This window comes from Struthio camelus, chromosome 15, assembly GCF_040807025.1.
Source record: "Struthio camelus isolate bStrCam1 chromosome 15, bStrCam1.hap1, whole genome shotgun sequence".
Taxonomy (NCBI): domain Eukaryota; kingdom Metazoa; phylum Chordata; class Aves; order Struthioniformes; family Struthionidae; genus Struthio; species Struthio camelus.
Window position 1 is genome coordinate 18,307,118 of NC_090956.1, and position 21,274 is coordinate 18,328,391.

General features: G+C 62.8%; 1 protein-coding gene across 2 annotated transcripts in view; it reads left to right on the plus strand.

The window, feature by feature from the left end:
- Positions 1-2,232: 2,232 nt before the first annotated feature.
- Positions 2,233-21,274, plus strand: part of SRL (sarcalumenin) — a 35,843-nt gene continuing 16,801 nt past the window's right edge. For both annotated transcript variants that reach the window (XM_068908909.1, XM_068908910.1), the window contains exons 1-3: positions 2,233-2,305; positions 19,885-19,983; positions 20,871-20,966. In XM_068908909.1, the coding sequence (XP_068765010.1) occupies positions 2,245-2,305; positions 19,885-19,983; positions 20,871-20,966 (256 nt within the window). In that variant the 5' untranslated portion in view covers positions 2,233-2,244. The remainder of the gene's footprint in view (positions 2,306-19,884; positions 19,984-20,870; positions 20,967-21,274) is intronic.

Consider the following 21,274-nt stretch of genomic DNA (forward strand, 5'->3'; position numbering starts at 1 on the left):
CAGCAAATTCCCGCCAGGACCCGGCCTCGGAGCTGCCCGGCCGGGTCCCGGCGGCATCACGCTGCCCCCTTTCCTCTTCGTTTCCCCCTTTAAGCACTTAATCCAGTTTGCGGGATTCGTCAGGTCGGAAGAGCTTTTCTGTTTTGTGATTGTGTCGCTTCTATTTTTCGTTGTTCGGGGGGGCGGAGGGCGGGGGGGAGGTCCCCGGTTTTGTTTCCGACTCCCCGGCCTCCACCTGCCCCTCCTGTTCGGCTGTAGGGTTTTAGGCCAGTCTTGTGTAGAGCCTTGTTGGTATTTGGTAGGTTCCTCCCCAGCCACAGCTGTTTCTCTCGGTTTCTTTCTTTATTTTTTTTTTTTGTAATTTTTTTTTTTTTAACGATTTTCAGGTCTTTGTGTTCATCGAGAAGCTATTATATTTTGTTAAGAAAGCGGAGAAAAAAAAAAAAGAGGCTCGTGCCTTTGTAAAGAAACAAAATAAAGTTTGTACTTTGTTTTTTAGAAGCTCGGCCTCGCCTCGTCGTCTGTGGGGCGGGAGGGCCGGGGCCGCCGCAGCCCACCGCCGCCTGCCGGCTCCGAAGCCTCCGGCCGGGAGGAATCGGGGCCCGGGCGAGCCGCGGCGGCGGCCGCCCTGCGCTCCTGCTGCGCCGCCAGGGAAGCGGAGGGCAGAGAGGCAGGCGAGGAAGCCAGGGTGGGGAGGAAGACGAAGGTGAAAATACTCCCAGCCCTAGGGAGGAAGGAGCGTGTTTCCCCGCTGAGCAGCGGTGCTGGGTTTAAGGGGCTGAGCGCGCAAGGCCACCCCGGCGGGCGCGCGCCCTCCCGCACCTTCGGCCCGGCCCCGGGGCAGCGGAAAAACCACCCGATACCGACAGAAAAAGGCTCACGCGGGTCCCTCCCGGCGGGTGGCAGGTTTTCGCTCTGAGCCTCCCAGGTGCTGGGAGCTGCCAAGCATTGCCCACACGTGCTATGAGCGTGCCGGGACTCAGGTCACCTCCCAAACGCCCGACGGACCCCCGGGGCCGTCCGTGAAGGCGCAGTTCGGCTCCCGGCCCTGGAGCGCGGCGCGGAGGCTTGCCGTGCCGCTGGGCGCAGCCCCGAGCTGGGGGCCGCGCTTGGCCCGGCGGGTTTCCGTGCCGGCGGTGGCGGCGGCGGCCTGGCCGGGCGCTGCGGGGCCCGGGGTGGCGGGAGGCGGCGGCCCTGGCGGTGGCCGTAGCCGGGAGGTGGCAGCCGTGTCCTCGGCCCCCAGGCTGGGCGCCGGGGTGGCCGTGGCGGGGCAGGGGTGCGGAGGCCGCGCGGCGGGGAGGGGGGGGCTCCGCTTGGCCGGCCCCGCGCGCAGCCGGGTCCCCGCGCCAGCGGCTGAGCCCCACGGGCACCCTGCGCCCCCCTCGCAGGGGGGACCCAGATGGCCCCCAGCTAGGGGCTCCCCTGGCCCTCAGCGGGGCTGCCGGCTCACCCTGTGGCTCGGCGGTGCGCCCACCTCGAACCGTGGCTTTGGGGGTGGGGGGCACTTCTCGTCATGGCTCTCCATGGGGCACCCCTCTCTCCCCCACGGCTTGGGGGGCAGACCCACCTCGCCCCATGGCTCTGGGGTCGGGGGAGGACCACTTCCCGTCGTGGGTCTCCGTGGAGCACCCGTCTCGCCCCGTGGCTCTCCACAGGACACCCATTTCTACCCGTGGCTCCCTGTGGGGGCTGCTGGATCTCCCCACAGTCGGGGGGGGCAGGGGCAGCCATCTCTTCCCACAGCTCCCCATGGGTACCCATCTGCCCCCCGGCTTGGGGGGAGGCGCCTAGCCTGTGGCTGCCTGTGGGGCACCCATCTCTCCCCACGGCTCTCCATGGGGCTCTGCCTCACCCCATAGTTCTAGAGGAGGGGGCACCACCATGGCGCACCCCATGCCTCTGCGGGGGGCCACCATCTCCCCCCACGGCTGTGGGTGTCCCCTGCTCCGTCCCCACGCTCCGACCCCCACGCAGCCCTCCACGTGCCCTCATCTCCGGCTCCGAGCCCTCCTTCGGCCTCTTCAGAGCGGGGAGCCGGCGCTGGCCGCGGGACGGGGACCCCGGCTGGTGGCACCCCGGGGACCCCGCCGCGCCGGGGGGCCGCCGGGAGCAGCGGAGCCGCGCGGCAGGCCGCGTGCGTGCAGGGCCGTGCCGGCGGCCGCCCGCCCTGCCCTGCTCCCCGCCGCCGCCGCCGCCGCCGTATAAATAGCGGCCCCGAGCAGCAGAGAGCTCCTGGCAGCCACCATGAAGGGCCTCAACCTGCTGTACTGCTGCGTGGCCTCGCTCCTGCTGCTCGGCACGGCGGGTGAGGGTCCCGCCGGCGGGCGGGGGGGTGCAGGGAAAGCCGGGGGGCCAAGGCCACGGGGACGGCCTCGAGGGGGGCCGCCGGGCTGCAGCCCCCCGCGGCGTGGGGGGGTCCCGCCGGGGCCGGCGCGCCCGGCGGCGGGGTCACCCACGGGGCCGCGGTGGATTTTTGGGTGAGGGCGATGGGGCAAAGACCCGGAGGGTGCTGGGGGTGTGTGGGGGGGCTGGGGGTGCAGGGGGGCTGCGGGGCGCCCCGATGCCGGGCGAGGAGCGGGAGCTGCAGGACGCCGGCCGCTCGCCCTGGTGCCGTTTGAGAGGGGCCGAGGGGCGCTTTGGCTCGGGGTTGGGGGGGGGGTCGTCCCCCCCCAACCTCCGCGGTGGAGGCACGCCAAGCAATTCCCATGCTAGGTGACCTCCCCAGGGCCACCCAGACCCTTTTCCCCGGGCCGGGGCGCGCTGCCGCTGAGCACCCCCCGGCCCCCACGGGCGGGCGGCCGGGCGCCCCGTGGGGCTGCCGCCGCCGCCGCGGCGCGCTGCCGCTGGGACGGCATCGCCGCCGCCGTTACCCTTGCTCGCCCTTGAGTTAATTTGGGCCCGCTGCGCGGCCTGGCCGCCGCTCCGTAGGCCGGGCTGCCGGGAGGTGGCTAAGTATGGAAACAGCCTTGTAACGGGACACTGCGGGCGCTGCCCGCCCTGGCCCCCCGCCGGCCCCGCGGCCTCCCCCCGCCGGCCCAGCCTCGCGCTCGGGCACCCGCAGCTGCTGCCTTCTCGCAGCCCGCCGCCGCCGCCGGCCCGCGGGCCGCTTGCATCCTTTTAAGGGCATCTTTGACGCTTCCCGCCAACAAAAGGGGCTTGGGGGCGACCGACAGATCCCGCCGGCCTCGGGGTGCCTCGCAGGCTCGGCGCCCGGCGGGGTGCCGGCTCCCTCCGCCGAGCGTGGCGTGGGCACGGGAGGGACGGAGAGCTCCTCTCCGGCGGCCACTGCCACCACGGGCTCTGCAACCATCTGGGAGCGGTGGCCGGAGCCTTCTCCTTCTTAACGGGACTTCCCGGGTTTCGCCTTGGCCCGCCGGAGCCGGTGCGAGGTGTGAGCGGGGCACGTCCGCAGCACGTGGTTTCGCTGCGGGGGGAGCTGGCAGCGCTTGCCAGATGAGGTCTGCTTTCCCTCCGGCGCAAAGCTGGGCTCGCAGACGAGCTCTCCTTCGGTTTGCAAGAGGTGGCTCGGGCGTTTTTCTCTGATGGGCTTAATTTTAGCAAAATCGAACGGCTTTGGAGTGGTTCCCATTTCCCCACACCTGGCTTTGCTGGTTACACAAGATGCTGCTGCCATTTCAGGAGTTTTTGAGGCTTGTTTTCCCATTTCAAGTGCGATCCCCTTTGCAGATGGGGCAGAGGGGCGCAGCAGGGAAACCGGGGTCCCCCAGGCAACTCGCTGCAGTCGCGCCGGCAGCGGTGGCGAGGGGAAGGTTTGGGCTGAGCAGGGAAGTGATTGAGTTACCGATCTCGGCCTCGTTCTTGGCACGCCGGGGGGGGACCTCTGGGATAAAGTTGCTCCGGTTTTTTGCAGTGGGCGAGCGCGAGAGCGTAGGGTTACCGAGCTGAAATGCCAGAGCTGCTGCAGCTGCGTGTGAAGCCTGCTCGACCCTGGCCCGGCTGTCGCTCGGCGCTCTCCCATCCCCTCCCGCCGGCCCCGACTCCCCGCGGCGCAGGCACCGGCCGCGCATCCCTGCCTGGCTGCAGCCCTTCCAGGGAGGAAGGAGGGGGCTGCACCGGAGGGGGCTTTCTTCCCCCTTCCCCTTCCCTAGCTTCAAGGGTGCTGCGGGGCAGGGACACACGTGGCCAGATCACCCCATCCCCTGACTAGTGATGCTCCAGTCCAGGTGCCCCCCAGGAGCCCCCTTGGGGCTCCTCTTGGCTGTCCGCACCCTGGACGAAGGTTGAGAGTGCCCTGGATCCCAGGCTAAGCCATCTTCTCCTCTGCTGTGTCCCATTGCTCTCTGGGAACCCAGGTGATCTGGCTGCTGCGTGGCTCGGGTGGTGGACCCCACTGGCAGAGGCTGGGCTGGATATGGAGAGGAGGCTGGCATGGGAGGGAGACCAAATTGCCCAGCTTTTGTAGATCCTTTGGTCTTAGGAGCATTAGGACAAGGGAGCCCTTGGGCTCCCAGGGCCAGGGCTGCAGCACCTGGAGGGTTTGGTGATGTCCAGGGCCGCTGGGACCCTGCCACTGCTCCCCAACCCTTGCGGTGGGAAGGGCCCTGCACCCGTGCTCGTTCAGTCCCTGCCAAGAGGGCTGATGGCCCACGTGGCTGGGGCTTGCAGAGCTGCTGGCATCTGCCCAGCAGTGCAGGCAGCGACCGGGGAGCCCCAGCGTGGGCCTGCCTGAGGCCAGCACCCACGGCAGGGTAGAGGCGAGACCCGAAGCACCCATCTGCCCCGAGATGGGGCCATGACACCTGAACAGTGACTGCCCAGGGCAATCCCTCTGGGCAGGAGCTCACCGCTGCTCCGTTGCTTCTCAGGAACACACAAGGATTGCATGGGTGCAGGACACGTCCCTGCTCAAGCGAAGGCTCCCATTCCCCATAGCACTTGGCTTCTCTGCACCACCAGGCAGAGGCGCTCGCCTTACCCCTCACCTTGACCCTTTGCTGGGTTGAGGCTGAGGGCAGCGCTGGCCACCATGAATGGGCTGCAGAGAAGCCGGCGAGGAGCAACTACCAGCTGCTGCACTCGGCAGCTTCACCCCGGGGAGATGGTGGCTCTAGCAGAGACCTGGGTGAATTGCAGCAGGGGGAACCGCGCCGCTTCACATGGCTCCGTCCACCTCCAAACTGGGGCATGGGCAGTGGAGAGTTTGGGAAAGCCATGGGCGCTCACTTTCCTGGGCAGTAAATCCAGAGGGCATTACCTGCCTGGCACAGACCTCTCCTGGCAAGAACTAGCATGGACCATCATCCACGGCCCCTGGGACTCTTTGCCCTGCCTCGGCCTGAGTGGCTCCATCACCCAGGACGTGCCATCTTGGGTTGGGCTCTACCACCTGGGATGTGTCACCTTAGGATGGACTCAGAGCCCAGGACACTGCACCCATGGGTGGTCTTCAGATTTGCCAGTCCTGGCCTTCCCCTATCCCTGACTATCCCGGGCAAATGTCCCCCAGGATGCTGAGTTTTTCCAGAGGTGCAGGGCTTCTGTGTCCCCATAAAATCCCACCCAGACCCAGCTTCCACTTTCCGTGTTAGCACAACTTCTGGGCACTGCTGCCCTTTGGGCCTTGCTGAGGGCAGTTGGCTGCCCAGTTCCTGTACACCCAATGAGGCACAGGGTCAGGGTGCTCCAGCCCTCAGCAGATTTGGTTGCTAGTGCTGGCTATGTGCCTGGTACCTCACCTGGTGGAAATGCCAGCCCCTACGGGTGCCCCAGCTCTCTACCATGTTGTTGGCTGAGCAAAGCAAGGTCAGATGTCAGGCATGCTGGCTGCCTTGTGACACCCTCTCCTATCAGTCCCAGCATTTCTGGGAGCCTTCTTGGCCCTGTGCGTAGCTGATGGCTGGGCTGGCTGGGAAACGTCACTTGTGGCTCAGCCCCACCAGTGCAGTGGGACCAGCAATCCCTCCTGCGGCACCATGCGAAGGAGTCGGGCAGTGCTGGGGAAGAGGTGGGCTGAGCCTTGCGGAGGGCAGTGTTTGGGGAAACACTCCATGGGCTGCACTCTCCCTGTGTCTCTGTGTCCCCGTGTCCCTGCTTGCCCATCCACTGGCTCCCTCTACATTGGTGGTGAGCAATGCCAGACCCAGGGCACGCAGCAGAGACTGCCCACCCTGCGCCAATGCCAGCTACCTGCAGTGAGGAGCACGGGCTCCCCAGGGTGCAGAAATCCCTGTCCAAGCGTGACCGAATCACTCATAAAATTGCTCATTCTTCAAGCCCTGCGTAAATAGCAACAGGCCTAGCTCCTGCGGCCTGGTGGCTTGGCAGGGCTCCATGGGGCTATTTTAAGCCCACGGGGACATTTCCCTTGTAAGTGATAGCCCCTACGCTGCTCCCAGGAAGCCTGTGAGCTCGTGCACCGGCGGAGGCTGGCGGAGGGGCCAGGCCACCAGGCCGGGGAAGTCTCCGAGCCCAGCCCAGGCGTTGGCACCATGAGAAGGGCTCCAGTGCCAATGAACCCAGCAGGTCCGCAGAGGCAGACGAGCGTGTAGCTTGACCGCACCAGGCTTCCCAGCTAGCTGCTCCGGACCCATGCGTGCACACCAGCTATGGAAAAAGGGGTGCTGTCCTGCTGTCCTGCCATTTTGCTGTCCAGCCAGGAGGCTTAGCAGGGGTGGATGGTGGGAGAGAGGTCCTGGGGGACCGTGAGCAGCATTTTGGGGGCTGAAACTCAGGGGGGGAGTCATGCGTGTATATGATGGAGGAAGGCATGACAATTTTGAGGGAACTGCAAGACTCTGGTGTTTTTTGGAGCCTGCCCCGGGATAGAAGCTGGGAGGTGGTGGAGCTGAAGAAGTGTCCTCTGATGTGAAGCAGCGAAATGCCTCTTGCTGAGGGCCGTGGGTGCCATGTGCCTAACGTGAGGACTTGGTGCAGGTCCTTAGAGAGAGGAATGTGGCCTTATTATGGCCATGGTCACCTTGCTCCATCCATCCCTAGCTCTCCTGAGCTCTCCCCAGCAAGTGATGCCAGGGAAGGCATCACAGGCTGTGGGATACAGCAGGGAAGGACATCCTAGGTCCCCGAAACAAGTGTGGGGATTGGATCCCCGACCGGGGATGTGCAGGGTGTGATGTACCCCAGGGCGGTATCTGTGCTTAGAGGGCACAAGTATGGCCCCCAGGAGGCTATGTCCGTGGAAGAGCCACCATGTCCCTGGCTGGGCAGAAGGAGCCTCAGGGGCTGCCTGCAGACTTGGAGAGCGCTGCTCGCTTGGCAGCAGCGCAGTGCAGGACCCCGCAGAAAGACGGATGAAGCCATGTCTGCACAGGGAGAGGAGCCAGGCAGCCCCATCCCTGCTCAACAGCTGAATTTGTATCCCCTGTGCTGTTTGTGGGGGTTTTGGGTGAGAGTGCTGGGGCTGGGTATTGCTAGTAATCACATCAGGACCTTCTGCTGGGCAACATCTCTGCCTAGACATTTTCCAGTATTTAAGGATCTTGTGGGAGAAAGGATCATCAGGCATTAAAACCTGGGTTGATGAGTCCTGAGGGCTCTCCCTATCCTGTCTGGGTGACTAGGAGTTACTGTGAGGAGGTTGCAGGACCCTGCCCCAGCCCTGCTGGAGCAGTTGTTGGGTTGTATGTATCTTTTGGGCAGTACCCTGTCCCGACTGCCATTGGCAGGCTCCTTCAGCGCCAGAAGCGCCACTGGGAGCACAGCAGGCTCCCAAGGGGACAGGGCAAATGCAGCCCGAGGGCTAGCATCCATCACGCCTCGCTGCTGACCTGGTGAGCACTTAGCTCACCAGCCTCTCATTCCCAGGGATGGGGGCTGTGGGATCCCAGCAGAGCTTCTGGCATTTCTCGCACCAGACTGTGCCCCCCAGGCAGGACAGAGCCCGGGGCTGTGATTCCACCCAGAAAGACTCAAGTTGAGCCTAGGGAGGACGTCCCTTGGGGCCAGCTGGGAAAGCTCTGGAACAGCGGGCAAAGTCTCCCATCGCTGGAGGCCTCTGAGGGCAGGTTCATCATAACCTCTCAGGAATCAATCCTTTGGCTGCTGGGAGAGGAAGGGGATCCCTCGAGGATCCTTTGGCCCCATCACCCATGACAAAGCATTTCACGGCCACTTTTGCATCTCTGCCCTGAATCCTCTCCAGTCTTTCATACACCACAACAGACGCTGTAGGCCATGGACACTAGCACTGTGGCTGAGCCTGGCAGGGCTTGTACCATCACGCTTTCTGCCCAGGGTCCCAGCTATGCCTCCCCGCGCAGCAGCAGCCTCACTGACCCTTATACTGCCCCCAAAAATCACGTTCCTAGAGCCTTCGTTCTGCTTTCCCGTCTCCTCCGGAGTCACTGTCTGCCAGGAAAGACTCCTCAGCTCTCAAGCCCAGAGGGCCTTGGTTCCTCGACGTACAGCATGACATCTGGCTGTACCGAAACGCATGTTGTTTTCTTGCTGTCTGCTCACTCGCAGATCCAGATCTCTCCCTGCCAGGGAGTTGTTCTCTGTTTTATTTTCCATTTCCCTAATCTTGGTGTCATCTGCAAGCCATTGGTCATGCGTTTGGGTTTTCTTCCAAGTCTTTGATAGAAATGTTAGGGTAGGCACCCTGTGGGAACGCAGTCAAAAAAACACCCCACAAAGATGATTCCCCATTTTCATCTCTATATTTAGAAAGCTCTGAGCCTGGTTTTGATCCCTTTGTGTGTCCTAGTGAAATTTCTTTACCCTGCTTTCTTAATGAAAATATCATGCAGTTCTATCAGACTATTTATAGACATCAACAGTCAATATTTTTTTTCAACTAAACTTGTAATCTCCTCCAAAAATGAGGTCAAGTTAGTCTGACAAATCTGTTTCCTATATCCCCACTGTGATCTGCATTGATTAGATTATCTTCCTCCCTGAGCCTGCCACTCCTGTCATCTGCAGAGAGGCAGAGCCAGGCTGCCTGGCCTCTACTTTCACACTCTTTTATTTCTCCTTTTGAAAAACGAGCCCACCATGCACTTCTGGTGCTCCTGGAAGCTTTCAAGCTTCTGGGATGGACCCAGAGGGCTCCTTGGCCAGGTCTCCCAGCTTTCCGAGTCCCCCTTTGGGACAATTCCTGGCCCGTGAAGGCGCTGGCCGGGCCTGCTCCAAATCTCCCCGCCTCTCCTGGAGCCCACAGTGCTGCCTTGGCCATCGCGAGCTGTCGAGCAGCTCTAATGCTAAACACATGGGTAATAAAACACCAGGCGCTCCCTCCACGGGGCTCAGCAGCTGCACCAGCCCCTCTGCTTTGTCCCATCGTGACGGGCTCTGCCGTGGGTGCCTGGAGAGCTGGCGGTGTTGGTGCAACTGTGATCACCCAGAGGGGAAAACTGAGGCACGGGAAGACCGGAGCGGGCTGGGGAACAGATGCCGTCCTCTGCTACGCTTGCTGGTGCCCGGCCCTTGGCCTCTCAGGAGGCATCTTTCTTCTGTAAGGCTGCCCGGGGCAGGGGGGGTGGTCTAGGAATCTCTTTGGTGCAGCTGAATTACAACTAGCTCTTCAGGAGGCCTGAGCGCTTGCAGGGGCACAAAACGCCCACCCCGTAACACACAGCACCGGCATGTTTTCCGTCAGACTGTGGCATGCACTAGTGGCTGTATGGCGCCGCAGATGAAGATCTAGCGAGCTCTGGCTTGCTTCTGCCTTGCCACCAGGCAGGAGCTCGTCTCTGCACGGGAGAGGAAGCCGTCGACGTGCGAGGCTGTGTGCTGGGGTGGGTATCGCCCTGAAATGCAATGCCTGCTGCAATTACCGCGGGGCTGTTCGCCAGCGTGGAAAGGTTGCTGGGGGATTCTTGCTTTGCTCCACATCAGCCAGCAGAGACTTTACACCCAGAGAAAGGGTGCTTGGCAAAGGGGTGCTGCCTTTCCCCGTCTCTGCGCTGTGCATGCTCCCGTTCTGCGTGTTTGCCTGCCCGCCACGGGGTCAGCGCCTGCCCCATTGCACGGCGGGAGGCGCACGGTGCAGCCAGGACCTTGCCAATTAGGAACGTGTGGCTTTTGGCTTGCGATAGCCCCCGACACAGCGGGTTGCCCCGGCCCCGTGATGCAGGGAACGGCGTTGCTCAGCGTAAAGGCACCTTGCACACAGGCGCCGGCCGCCTTGGCCGTGGTGGCGCGAGGGGCCAGCGCTGTCCCTGGCGCGCTTCGCCCTGCCTCCTGCCCCGCAGCTTCACGCGCCCCAAGCGCCGTTGCTGCAGGGCTGGGCTGGGAACGGCGACGAGCGGCAGAAAGGTCAGGCGCACAAGGCTAATCCTCCCTGACTGACTTTTTCCAACAGCCAAACTGCTGTCTGGCAACAGCATGGAGCATTGTAATCTCCATGCAATAAAATACCTTCTCCGGCAGATGCCTGCACAGCAGCCGACGGCCACAGTGGCCAAAGCAGTCGAGTTCAGATGTTTGGCTAAGGCAGAGACAAGTGTCACAGGGCTGGGGCTGGAGCTCCAGAGACCTGGCAAACTCATGTCAGGTCCCCAGCCAGCCTGAGCCTTGAGGCAGGCAACGAACTGACCAGTTTGAGATGATCTGGAGCTACTGACCTTCTTGGGCCTTTCATGCACGTTTCCCTCCTTTTCTTCATGGGCCGTTAGCCGGTGGAGAGCGAGAGCCGTTGCGGTGCACCCCGGGGACATCTCCCGAGCGGAGGCTGCGGGGACCCTGCCGAGCCTGGCAGGCAGAGACTGCTCTTGATGGAGCGGCTGGGGAAGGCACTGCCACGAGACTGGGGGGACTTGCGGGAAAAGGGGCTCTGCTCAGAGGCCGGGGCTGCAGCCGAGGCCAGCCCCGTTGGTGACCTGGATGGAAAATCCTGGGAAGTGCCAAACGCTTCCTTTGAGTCCAATCATTTTCCTGGATGTTTTAGAGGACTTTGTCAGAACAAAGCACAGACTTTGGGCTCAGTTCAGCCTCGTTTTTCCTCAAAAAGGAAGAGAAGGAAGGAGAGACAGGTTTTTGGGCTTCCTTTTGATCTGATAAAAAAAGCCATGGTGATAAAAGGCTTGCTTGCTTCTTTCTTCTTTGCAGAAAAACGTTCCTCTAAGTCAGACAAGCCCATTTGACTAGAACACTTATTTGACCAAGCCAAAATAAAAATAATGATGGCAAGAAATATTCCTCTGACGGCCGAAGGCTTGGCTCAGCTTCCCTCGAACCCTCGTCGCTCTCAGCCTGAGCGCCGGCGCGGCTGGTGCTCGTTGCTCTGTGGCAATGGGGGCCAATGGGACCTTCCCGCGGTGCTGAGCGGGGACGGGGCTGGTTTATGAATTGCTGGCAGGATCCGTTTCAGAGCTGGCTGCGGCCCTGGAGCTGCATTGCCGCGCTGCTGGGACTGCTGCCCGGGGCCCGGAGCTGGGCTGCGAGGGGCTGCTCCCCGGGAACCCTGTCCCGAAACGCCGGCTCCTTTGGCGAACGCTATTTCATGGGCCCGTTTGTAATCTAACTGTGGTGTGCTCTCCTTTGCAGTAACGCAACAGAAAATGCAGAGATGCCGTTCGGGGGTAGATTCACCAGCCTCTCATTGACTTGCAATGGTCCATACCCATAGCGGAAGTTATTTTTGCATAAAATGATCCCCTGCACCTGTTCCTGGAAAGGGCTTGAGTTTCCCATTCCTTGAAAAAGCAGAATGGAAACCAAGCCTGGGCTAATCTTCGGCTTTTATGTTTCCCCCCCGTTGGGTATCGTGCAAGCAAGGAAGGGGGCCCTTACGCTGAGCGCCGGCGCAGGGGCTGCGTGGGGAAACGGCAAGCTTCCGCCGTGGGAATCGCAGCGGGGCGTGCGGCGAGCATCGCCTTGGCGGCGTCGGCGCAGGCCCCAGGGCGCCTGCTCTCGAGGCAGCGCCGGCGCTACGGGCATTCGCGGTTGCAGCAAGGTTGGTGCCATGTGATGTCTTCCACCCCGGAGACATTGCGGGATGGCGTTTGTTATCTGCTTGGGAAACGTTTCCTCCTCCCTGAGATTTCTCTAGGCCCCTTTCGCTCTGTCCTGGTGATTTGCCAAGTCCAGCCGACCTCAGCAGTTGCTTCAGCTCCTGCTTTTTGGTCCCATTTTAGTAGCTGGCCCTGCAGTCCTAATGTGAGCCAGGCCCCGCGTCCCTTGCAGCCAGGACCCGAGGCAGCCGATGCGCACAAAACCCCATCTCTGCAGCCTCGCCTGCCCTTGCTTCTCCGCAGTCTCCCCCAACCTGGCGCAGCGGCGGCAAACTGCAAAAGGTGCCGAGCTTGAACCGAGCTGCTGCGGGCAGGAACGCTTTCCCCGCGGTCCGCGAGGGCCGGGATGCACTTAAGGGAACGGAGCGCGCCTGAAAGGCCGTCCTCGCCGTGTGCCGCGTCGCTGTCCCCACGCTCGGGGCTCCTATTTCTGCGGGAGGGCGAGAGCGCCCTTCCCAGGGCCACCTGTGCCCATCTGTCCCTCCCAGCCGTCCCCGGCCCCGGCGCTGCTCTCGGGCAGTTCCTCTCTCAGGCTCCTTTCGGCTCCTTTTGGCACCGCGGTTTAACACAGCCCTTTGCAAGGACGGAGCGGGGCCAGCGTCGCAGGCACGCGGTGGGAAGGGTCACAGGCGCAGTAGCCCCCAGCAAGGGTCAGGGCGCAGTGCTGGCGTGCCGGCACCAAGGCCGGTTGTGGGTTGGAGACGTGGGGAAGGGCACCGAGGCGATCCTGCCAGTGCTCGGTGGGGCTGAGGCTGCTCTCCGGGGTCATGTTTTAGCTGGAAATCGCATTCCAGCTTTACGGCCTTTCTGCTTCCAGGCTGGTGGGGCACTGTGGCAAGACCCGGCTTGTTTTTGGCAGCCCTGGCCAGTCCCTGGCACTGCACAGCTCCCTTCCAGCAAAGCCCCAGGGAGTCCCTGGCCCTGGGCATCCTGCTGTTTGGGCCTGGATAACTTATCCCAGGCTTGGAGCTGATGCCTCCTAGAGTCAATGATGTTAGGACAGCCCCATCGCCCTTTGCGTAACATCACCTCCTCCAAGCACTAAGCTACACGGGCAATAATTTCCTAGCAATTGCAGGTCCAAAGATGCCCAGCTGCAGGCCAAGCTCTGGCCACTGTGACTTGTGGTGAGCAAGAGACCTGAGCCACAGTCCCTGGTGGTATCTGAGCTGGTGGACCAGAGCAGCCAGCCTCCCCTTTGCCTCTAGGAGCCATCCCTATCCTTTCTGCAGTTTTTTTTCTTGGTGCAAATCAGTGCGCTAACACCCTCTCGCACACGAAGCCCTGCCGTGAGCTGTCCATCCCTGCAAAGGGTTGCTCCCCAAGTTGCCGTTGCAGCTGGGGAAAGGCCGGTGCCGTCCCCCGGGCGGCTGGGAGGGCAGGGCAGCGCTCCAGCCTCGTGCGAAGAGGCGCGAGGCTCACGTCGCAGGGCCACGTGGGCAGGGGCGGCCCGAGCCTGGCGCCCGGCATCCCTCTCGGAGGCCAGGCCCCCAAAGGTGAGCAGGGCCAGGTCTCGGCTGCCTGGCGCAGCGCAGGGCGCGAAGGCGGGGAGCCGAGCGGCTGCAGCCGAGCAGACGAGCACCGGCGACCGAGGGGGCTCGCGCTTTGCTTCCCGTGCTCGGCCGAGCTGCTCCTTCTGTTCCCACCGTACAGTTGCTGGCCATATTTTTAGCCGCCGGAGGACGTGCGGAGGGTGTTAAGCCCCTCGCCTTTGGCCCGTTTCGCCGCGCAGCGCCCAGCAGCCGGCCAGCTGCACATCAGCACAATTCACCTTGCGGTGTATTTGGAGACCATGTAGGGGAAAAAGGAAGGCGAAGGAGGTGGAAAGGGGAGGGGGACTTTATATAACACCTTGAAGGTCACCGGAAATGAAGGCCGTGACCGAAAGACCGGCAGGAATATCCCAGTTTGAGCACTCTGGGAACATTTCTCTTCTCCAGTGGGTGCTGGCTCACGGCCGGGTGCTGGGGCTGGCGTGGCACCCGGCGGTGGTGGGTCGCTGCCGAGGGGCCGCCTCTGTCTGCTCTGCGTTCAGTTAGAGGTGAAACGCAGGCCCCAGAGTCCTTGGAAAAACCCCGCGGCAGCCGGCCCTCCTCCGGGACGAGCGGTGTCTCCTCCTCTCCGCTTCCCTCCGTGCCCTCCAGGTCACTGGCTATTTTGGGGCCAAGCTGAGACTATCCCTGTCCCCGGGCCCTGTGGGACCCTCGCAGGGGACCGGGCTGCTCTCCCTGCCGTCAGGCCAGGCTGCCCCCGGCCACCCGGGCTTTGCAGGCCGCAAGCGGGACGTTCGCCTTCGAGGGGCTCCCGGCAGGCTGGGCGCCTCGTGCAAGGACCACGGCTCACCGCCCTGCTCTCCCGGGGTGGCCGGGCGTCCTGGCCGGGCTCAGGCGCTGAGGGAGCGGGTGCTCCGCTCCAGACGTGGGGTGGGAGCTGTGGGGGACCCATCTCTCCCCGGCTTGGCCGGCGCGAGCTGAATTTGGAGCCCGGAGGCGCCTGCAAGCTGCACGCCAGGAGATCGGCAAGGGCAGCGCGAGGGTGACCCGCGCACCCGGCTTGGGCAGGGCGATGGGCCGTGGGGACACCAGCAGCTCCGAGCCATGGTGCCCGGCTGCACATGAGAAAGACTAGAAACCCTGGCACGCCAGGACAGACCTGGTGGCTCGCAGCTGCCCCCGCTGGCACGCCGCTTCCCCCGGCGCGAGCCCTGGGGCATCGCGTGACTCCAGGCTCGCAGCAGCACATCTGGCACAGCGCGGCCAGAAACGCCGCCGCCTGCTCGGCGTCCCGCTCCGCAGAGGCACGGCGGACGGCCAGGACCACCTAACGCCTCCGGCCGGCAGCGGGCGAAGCAGGGGGCGCGCGCAGCCGGCCCCTCTGCCACCCGGCTCCCCGTGGCAAGCCGCAGGCTGCTGAAACGCCCTGGGACCCCGTGGGACGCCCGGCCTTCCCCATGGGCGCCTGGGTGGGAGGGCAGGGCAGCCCTTGCCGCGGGCAAGCTGAGCGCCGGCGGGGCAAGCCCGAGCGGAGCGCTAGCCGCGCGGCCTTCCCGAGGGCCGGCAGGGGCCCCGCTGGCGCGCTGGGCTCCCTCTGCTCCCGGCTGCGTGCCCCGGTCTCCCGGAGCGGCCCGCACCCTGCTTCCCTCAATCCCACGGCATAACTTGGGGCCTGCACGTAGAGATGCTCAAAAATCAGGTCATTTTCTTTTCCAGAGCTTCGTTCTGCTTGTGCAGCACCCGAGTGCCAGTTGCAGGGATTAAATGCGCGGCGGAGGCCCAGGGGATGCCGAGCCCCGGCTGCACAGCCGAGGGCCCGTTTGCAGAGTTTTGAAGACTTGCCCAGAGAGCAGGCCGGGGTCCCAGGGCCGAGCAGGAGCGGAGGAGGACGCCTCGCCCTCGCCACGCTCCGGGCTTTGGGGAGCCCCGAGCGTTCGGCCTGGCTCGGCCGCCGGGCAGCCCAAGCTCCGGAGGCCGGCGGCCGGGCAGGAGGCGGCACGAGGGTGGCCCCGCCGCTCCCCCGGCACGGCCCGGAGGCGTGCGGCCGCGGGGAGGTATTGCACCCGCTCTGCCGTGCCCGTGAGCCGCGCGGCGCCGCCGGCTCTCCTCCCCGCGGCCGGGGTGGAGATGGCATTTTTTTTTCTGGTTGGCATCTGCTTGCCAGCTGGAGCACAAAGGAATTATTTTCCTCTGAAATGCTTCCCTGGTATGTAGGCATTAGACTTTTCAGGGGATTATTTAGACTAGCAGCAACTGTTTGTAACGGAGACAGTATAGCTGGTGATGTTTTATTTTTGGCATCAGTTGACTAATGTTAAATTACAGTCAGAGGCCCTATGGAAAATACAGATGACTTCTCCCGGACTGCAGAACAAATTCATTGTGTTCCAGCCAGTTACACGGAGTGGCAAATGTTTTCCTAATGAAGGGACACGCACAATAAATAGCTCTTCTCGCACTGCCTCTGGGGTCAGGCGGTGCGCGCCGCGGCCCGGCCAGGCCCTTCCTGCAGGCTCCCGGCGCTCGGAAAGGGAGGGCCCGGCACCTCGGAGCGAGCTCCTCAGGCGGGGGGACGGCCACGGCAGCCCCTCGCCCCTTCCCTCTCCTTCGTCGCCTGCCCGTGGGCCCGGCCCGGCCGACCCGCGGCCACTGATGTTCAAAGTCTCCCAAGCAAGGGCTGGGGAAGGACCCTTTTAGCCTGCCAAGTGCCCGAGGCCTCTTGCACCCGGTGCTCTGAGCTACGCTTTGTTTCTTTCTCTCTCTCCAGCTGGGATATTTTTCAAGGGCCGCTTTGCCTTGAAACGTTACGGCGCTTAAACGTGCTCTCCGTGCTTCTCCGGCCAGCGCGGGCGCTCTAGCAAACTGCATGACCCAAAGGCAGCGACCGGGCGCCCGACAGCCTGGGGCTGACTCCCCAAACGCCGCCCGCCCAGCGCAAGCTCTTCCCTCCACCAAACAGCTGCTTGCGCCCAGCTTCTTGCTAGGAGCCTGAAAAGCGGGCGGCAGGCAAAGGCGGTTCGCGCGCCAGCAGGGCTTGAGGTTAAATCTCTTGAGAAAGGCCTCGAAATCTCTCTTTGTAACCCCCCTCCGCCCCCGCCGGCCGGCTCTCCCCCCGGGCGCCACAGAGGGTTCGCCCCGCGGCCCCGGCGCCGCCGCGCCACGGCCCCGCCATGGCCCGGCCTGGGGCTCGCCGGCCCGCGGGGGCAGGAGCGGAGCACAGCTAAAACTGACTGACCCTGTTCTCATCGTTTAGAGCCCCCCGTTTCCGCCCCCGGCGGCACGGACGATGTGGGCCGCCTTGTCGAAAGCCACCTGGCGGCTGGAGAGCCGAGTCTGGAGGAGAAGGACGGGGTCCTCCGTGCCGACTCTGTCGCCCCAGAGAAGATGGTGCTGCTCCCGCGCGCGGCCGGCGGCGAGGCAGCGGCCCCGGGGCGGCCGCGCGACCCTGCCGACGTGAATGCCCCGCGCTCCAGCTCTGACGACGCCAGCCCCGAGGAGGACAGAGACGCCGGCGTCACCAACGCCTCTGCCCCGGCCACCAGCGGCGAGGAGGAGGGCGGCGAGCGGCAGGAAGAGCCGGCCGGCGGCCTGAGCGAGGCTGCGGGGCCGGGGGACAGCCGGCCAGAGGGGACCGCCACGGAAGAGGTGCGGGGCCCGGCCGTGGCCGCTGCGGTGCGGGAGAGGTCCACCCGAGAGACCACCGCCACGCCGGACCCCCGGGCCCCGGAGGAAGCGGGGTCGCCACCGGGGGAGGCCACCGGTGCGCGTCGCCCTGGCAACCGCCGCCCCAGCCTGCAGCAGCACCAAGATGGCTTCAGCACGGAGGAGGGGAGCAGGCCTCCGGCCGGGCACGAGGAGCCCGACGCAGGCGCCGGCCCCGAGGAAGGGGCCTCCGAGGAGCAGCCTGAGGAAAAGAAAACGGAGGAGCCCAGAGCAGCGTCCGCTCCTGAGGACGGAGAAGGCGGCGACAAGGGGAGCTCCGAGGAAGATGACGAGGAGCAGGGAGAGTCCGAGGAAGAGGGAGATGAACAAGGAGAGTCCGAGGAGGATGGAGATGAACAAGGAGAGTCAGAGGAAGACAGAGACAAAGGAGAGTCTGAGGAAGAGGGACAGTCCGCAGAGGAGGAGGGTGCTGGCGCAGCGGGGCCCGAAGAAGGAGCCGAAGGAAGCGACAAGGAAGCAACCAGCGCTTCGGAGGAGAACGGCCATGATGAAGACGCAGCCGCCAGCAAGGGAGAAGCCACAGCTGGCTCTGCCGGCTGCCACCACCCGCCCTGCGGGGACGAGGAGCTGGACGCCAGCAGCAACAGCCCAAAAGCAGTGGAAAACCCCCCTGCAGGGGAAAACCCACCTGTGGTGAAGAACCCACCTGCAGGAGAAAACCCACCGGCGGTAGAAAACCCGCCCGTGGACGAGCCGTCGCTGACAGGAGCAGAGAGCCCACCTGGCCGCAGCGCCCCTGCCGCCGCCGCCACCGAGCCCCAGCGCAGCCAGATAGGTTGGACGCTTTTGTTGTCGGTGTGCCTGTAACGTAGCGAGCAGAGGGCGGCCAGAGTGACCTACTATCAACCCGGCGGAGCTGCGCTTGGCCCATTAAGCTGCACCTAGTGCATGGCCCTCTCCTAATGCTTGTGCTTCCTGCGCCTGCCCCTAACTGCTGCACAGCTGGGCCGGCCGCCCCGCGGGCTCGACAGCGCAGGCGGGAGCCCGCCTGGGCCTGTGACGCAGGTGCTATTCGCAGCAATACCAGGGCTGGCCAACGTTTCCCTCACCGCACTTTGAGCCCGTCACTTCTCTTCCCATCTCCTGTGGACACGGACGAGAATTTCTCCCCTTCCCCCAGGCCCCTTCCAGCATCTACAGACCTGTTAAAGGACCTGTAGCCTCTTCCCTCAGGCTCCTCTGGACCAAACCCCCAGCTCTCTCGGCACGCGGGCAGGATGCTGCCTGGGCTGGGGGGTTTCTCGCCTGTTGCCCACAGGCTCTCAGCCTTTGCCTTCACAGGGAAGGTGCCCAAGAGCTAATTCAGATTGCTGTGCCGGCCGTGGACAGGGTGCGTTCGGTCACAGAGAGGCAGGCTAGCTAAGGAAGAACGAGCCCCCAGGTTTCACTAGAAACGCTTGTGGCATTTGGCCTGCGGGACAGGCAGCAGCCCTGGGGCCCGCCTGATTCTTTTTCGCTTCCTTCCGTAATGTCCCAGCTCAATGAGTTCATGTTTGTGCCAAAAGAGAAACCCAGCTCAGACTCTGTGGCTTTACTTGGCAAGTCAAAAAGGTCTTCCTCAGCCCAACACCCGGGAAAAATTCAGAGGAGGCTCTTGGGCCCGTCCCAGAGCTGCAAGGTGCCCCGTTTGGCCAGGGGGCCCATAGCCCAGCACAACCCAACAAGCTGGAGCCACGTCTATTCACAGACCTACGCGAAACCCTGACTAGGGCCCAATTCATGTCCCGCTATCAGAAGGTGCTTGGAGCTGTGGTGGGCCCTTAGCGTGCCAACAGCTCTGCTAGCACTCCCGAAGCGAGGACCCCTGTCTGCCCACTCCTCCAGGACGTGGGGGTGACTATCCTAGGTGGAGGCAGCTGCATTGTGCTCCCGGGCTTTGGCACACAGCAGCACACTCCCCAGGACCACTTTCCCGCTGTGCCGTGCGAAGCTAGGGCCCCGGCACACAAGGCAGGTCCTAACCCCCAAAGGGCTTGCAGCCTGACAGGAGGCAGACCTGAGGTGGGAGAAGGGGAAGGGAATTACCCCCATTTACAGAGCTGAGACTGGATGAGGCAGCCGGCCATAGACCAGGCTGGCTAAGGCAGGGTTTGGTCGGCTGATCTCCTGAGAACCAGCCCAGGTCTTGCCTGACCTTACATCTCCATCTTGATGTGTCATTTTTTGGAGATGGACAGGAGAGACAGAACAGAAAGAGCCCGAAGTCGAGGCTTAGCCGTGCTCCTGCAGACAAGCTGTAGCTGGGGGGCAGGCAGCCGCCAGGGCAAAGTGCTGGAGCGGCTCCGGCATCTTCGCAGCGCCGGGAAGGGCAGTGGCCCCAGCGGCAGCAGGTGCAGCGCGTGCTCCAGCTGCCCGTTACGCAGCGGCCCAAATCCCGAGCACCCCTCCCAGGCACGTCCTTTGCATTCCCCGCTAGAGGCAATCCCTCCTTTCCACCTCGGGAAACACTGCGTGGTTCCCTTGCCGGCCCCTCCTCAGAGCCAAACAGTTGCCCACGACGCTTCCTCTGACTGCCACGGCTGTTGGCAGCCTCAGCGAAGCCTTGAGGAGTGTTTTCAAAGCAGAAACTGAGCTGCCTGCCAAAGCCGTCAGCGGCCAACACATTCAGCGGGTCTCCGGGCTCGGGGTGGGCATGCTCCCCAGCGCCCTCTCCCCGGCAGTAGCTTGTGTGAACTCTCCTGTGGACTTTCCCCTTTGGATCCATCGGTAACATATCTTCTTGCCTTTTCCTGCAGAAGAGGTTGAAGAAGCCACTGAGACGACCAAGCGGGACCGGTCCCACTTGGAGAGCACCCTTAAGCTGAATGAGGACAAACCTGCTGATGATTTCTCAGGTAAGGGACCCAGGGATGGAGGCGATGGGCCTGGGCAGCATGGAGGCAGTGTGCCATGTAAACCCTGCTCCTTTAATCCCGACGATCTCTCCGGGATAGGCTTCTCACCGTTGCACAACCAGGTGAGAGCTGAGCCAGCAACCTGCTCTGCTGCACAAAAAAACATGGATGGGAATATAGGAAGGAAATTCTTTCCCTTTTTGTTTTGGTTAAGTCTTACTTCTCACAGGTCTGGTAGTGCCCTCAGGAACTACTTGCCTTTTCAGTATACTTCTCCTGGGTTAATGTACTTTAGGTAATTTAAAGACTACCCCAAAGATGTTAAAGAATTAAGAAACCAGAGAGGCAGGAAAGCACAAGTGATGAGTTGGCCCAGGCCAACCCCTTTGCTGCTCACTCTTCAGAGAAACTTGGGGCAGCTTGTAATAGAGAATTTTTGGTTTTGTTTTTTTATGTAAGTCTTCTGCTGGTCCCATTGTCAATCAGGACTAGAAAGGAAATGATACAAGCTCCTGTGAGAAAAACTCTTTTCTCCTTTCTTTTAGTTAGCAGGATGGGGGGGGCCGTGCTGACTGTGGCAGGGGGTCCTCAAATGCGGTGGTGGAGGATTCTTTGGGATCATGGGCGCTGGGTGCTAAGCAGCATTAAGAGGTGTTAAGAGGTGCCACATGACTGGCAGCAACTGGGGACAGTACTTAGCAGGAAATATTAGTCATGGAGGGGGGCATCAAGATTTGTGACTGGGATCAGCTGGAAGTCCCACAATCTGCAGATGAGTCAATCACCCTAAAGATCCGCAGAAAATGTCCACAGGCCTTCCTGGGAAGGCTTCCACCAGGTTTCCTGGGATTTGCCTTTTGCCCGTCTGCCTATTTTTGTTTCTGCAGGGATACTGCAGCGGCTGAGGAAGATCTACCACTCCTCCATCAAGCCCCTGGAGCAGTCCTACAGATACAACGAGCTGAGGCAGCATGAGATCACAGGTAATGCTGCGAGCACTGCGAATCCCTAGCACTCATTGTGCTGTCTTCCTTTACAGCTTCCCAAGAAGGCCATGAACATACTGGGCCTAGAGAATACCTCGTAGCGAACCCAGCACCCAGATCCACCCAGCAGTAGGCATTCCTACATCTGCCTTAGCTCACCTGCTGTCAGGACCATCTGTGTAGGCTGAGCATTGAAACCTGCTAGCTCTGGGTCGCACACCTGCTCAACATCAGTGCTCTGTATCCATGCCAAGCAGAGATCATGATCCAGTGAAGCAGACTTGGCAAGAGGGCTTAGGATCTCT